The sequence below is a fragment of the Vigna radiata genome, chromosome 5, assembly GCF_000741045.1.
Source record: "Vigna radiata var. radiata cultivar VC1973A chromosome 5, Vradiata_ver6, whole genome shotgun sequence".
NCBI lineage: Eukaryota > Viridiplantae > Streptophyta > Magnoliopsida > Fabales > Fabaceae > Vigna > Vigna radiata.
In genome coordinates, this window is record NC_028355.1 from 6,167,625 (window position 1) to 6,169,336 (window position 1,712).

The window sequence follows — 1,712 nt, forward strand, 5'->3', positions numbered from 1 at the left end:
AAAAAAAACTTAATCCCTCCTTTTATATTTGAAGGTATAATACTATGTTTGGGTTCATTAGAACACATTTATTAGGAAACAGATAAATTCTGTCCTTTGCAGCATCTTAAATGGCCTTTGTTTTAATTTCCTACAAAGCCTTCTTAGATATCCATTTACTGAACATGTCATAACATTCTCCGGATTTGTCAGCCGTAGCTTTGTGGCCCGCACCCTGAAATTATTGGAGTAAAAAATAATAAAACAAAAAATTGGCAAAGATTTACAATAAAAAATAATATATATATATATATATATATATATATATATATTATATATATATATATATATATATATATATAATTCTAAAGTGCATGTAATAATCAATAAGTGTTTATTACTAAAATTGTAGGTAAAATGTGTATATGTGAATGACAGGTGGATTTAACCATTCGGACTCAAATAAGATCTATGTCAAATTCAACTATATTTATATTAAATACTTGCCTTCACAGTTGCAAATGTCATCCGATTGGAGTAAGTCCTTGTGTATCTACATGTAGGAAACTCAAACATTAAGTGTATAATTTCATTATTATTTTTATATATATTAAGCATGGTTAGATATAACTACATTCTTGGTCTGCATGGTATTGGAAGACAATTCACTAAGAGATAGGGTTCAAATTATGTTAAGAAAAAAAGAAAGTTATAAAATTATACCCTGCAACTTGGCCATTTGAAATCCATGGCCTCCAATCATCAACAATTGAGTAGTTTAAAGATTTTATCCATTCTTCAGTTGCCAAGAAAGTAGCCAACAAGTCATGATCGCCACTGTTATTTGTCACAAGAAATTTGAATTATATATAGTTAATTTGTTGTATAGTTTTACTTCAAGCAATACAACAACATAAAGAAGGAACATTAACTTGTATATTAATGAACGATATCCTTTTTTACTAAGATTTGCGTGATATTCAAGGCTGCTTGAAATATCCTTCTTGTAATCTTTATCATGATTACAACGAGTCCATGTTCCTATACTTCCCTGCAATGCATGCATTTGTAATTGTTATATAATGTAGTTAACATGTGTAAAGGAAAACCAAAACCAAAAGCAGTGAGTTATATGAACTGACCTTGCGGACATTAAGTGCAGTTCGAACAGTATCATCATTTGCCCAATAAGTCATAAGGAGTGATGTATAAGTCTAATAGTGGTAAAGAAGCAAACATCATTGCCAAATACATGGAAAGGAAATAGTAATTAGAGAACATCTATCATTCAATTAAACCATGAACATTACCGGACATGTTACGTCTGACACTTTGAGATCAGTTTTCAAGAAATGCTCTTCAGAAAATTTCTTAATTAGGGATCTTCTCAAAGGAGATTCAAGTTCATCGAACACACACAACGGCTCCAAAATATTGGAACTATAAAGTCCTGATACAAGCTGTTGCAGTGGAATTGTTAAATTCAATACAATTTTCTAAGAGTTTCAAGAAAACAAAAATCTAGAAACTTAGATTCTCTTATAACCATAAGTAATAGATTACAACTATATAATTCTAGATCGTTCTAAAAGTTAANAAAGTCTTAAATAATTTAGAAAAATGTNAAAGTGACTNATCCAACATATATAAAATAGAAAATACATGAAAAGTAATATAAATTTCTATCATATTATCATCAACCTTCAATGTTGCTATCCACATCCTATACAAGT

At 29.3% G+C, this 1,712-nt stretch overlaps 1 protein-coding gene across 1 annotated transcript in view; it reads right to left on the reverse strand.

Annotated features, from left to right (window-relative positions):
• The window catches only part of LOC106760809 (serine carboxypeptidase-like 11), an 18,676-nt gene continuing 16,964 nt past the window's right edge, over positions 1–1,712 (reverse strand). The window contains exons 7-12 of the mRNA XM_014644237.2: positions 1,290–1,439; positions 1,122–1,193; positions 912–1,030; positions 703–816; positions 487–532; positions 1–214 (exon numbers count right to left, since the gene is read on the reverse strand). Coding sequence (XP_014499723.1) covers positions 131–214; positions 487–532; positions 703–816; positions 912–1,030; positions 1,122–1,193; positions 1,290–1,439 — 585 coding nt within the window. The 3' untranslated portion in view covers positions 1–130. The remainder of the gene's footprint in view (positions 215–486; positions 533–702; positions 817–911; positions 1,031–1,121; positions 1,194–1,289; positions 1,440–1,712) is intronic.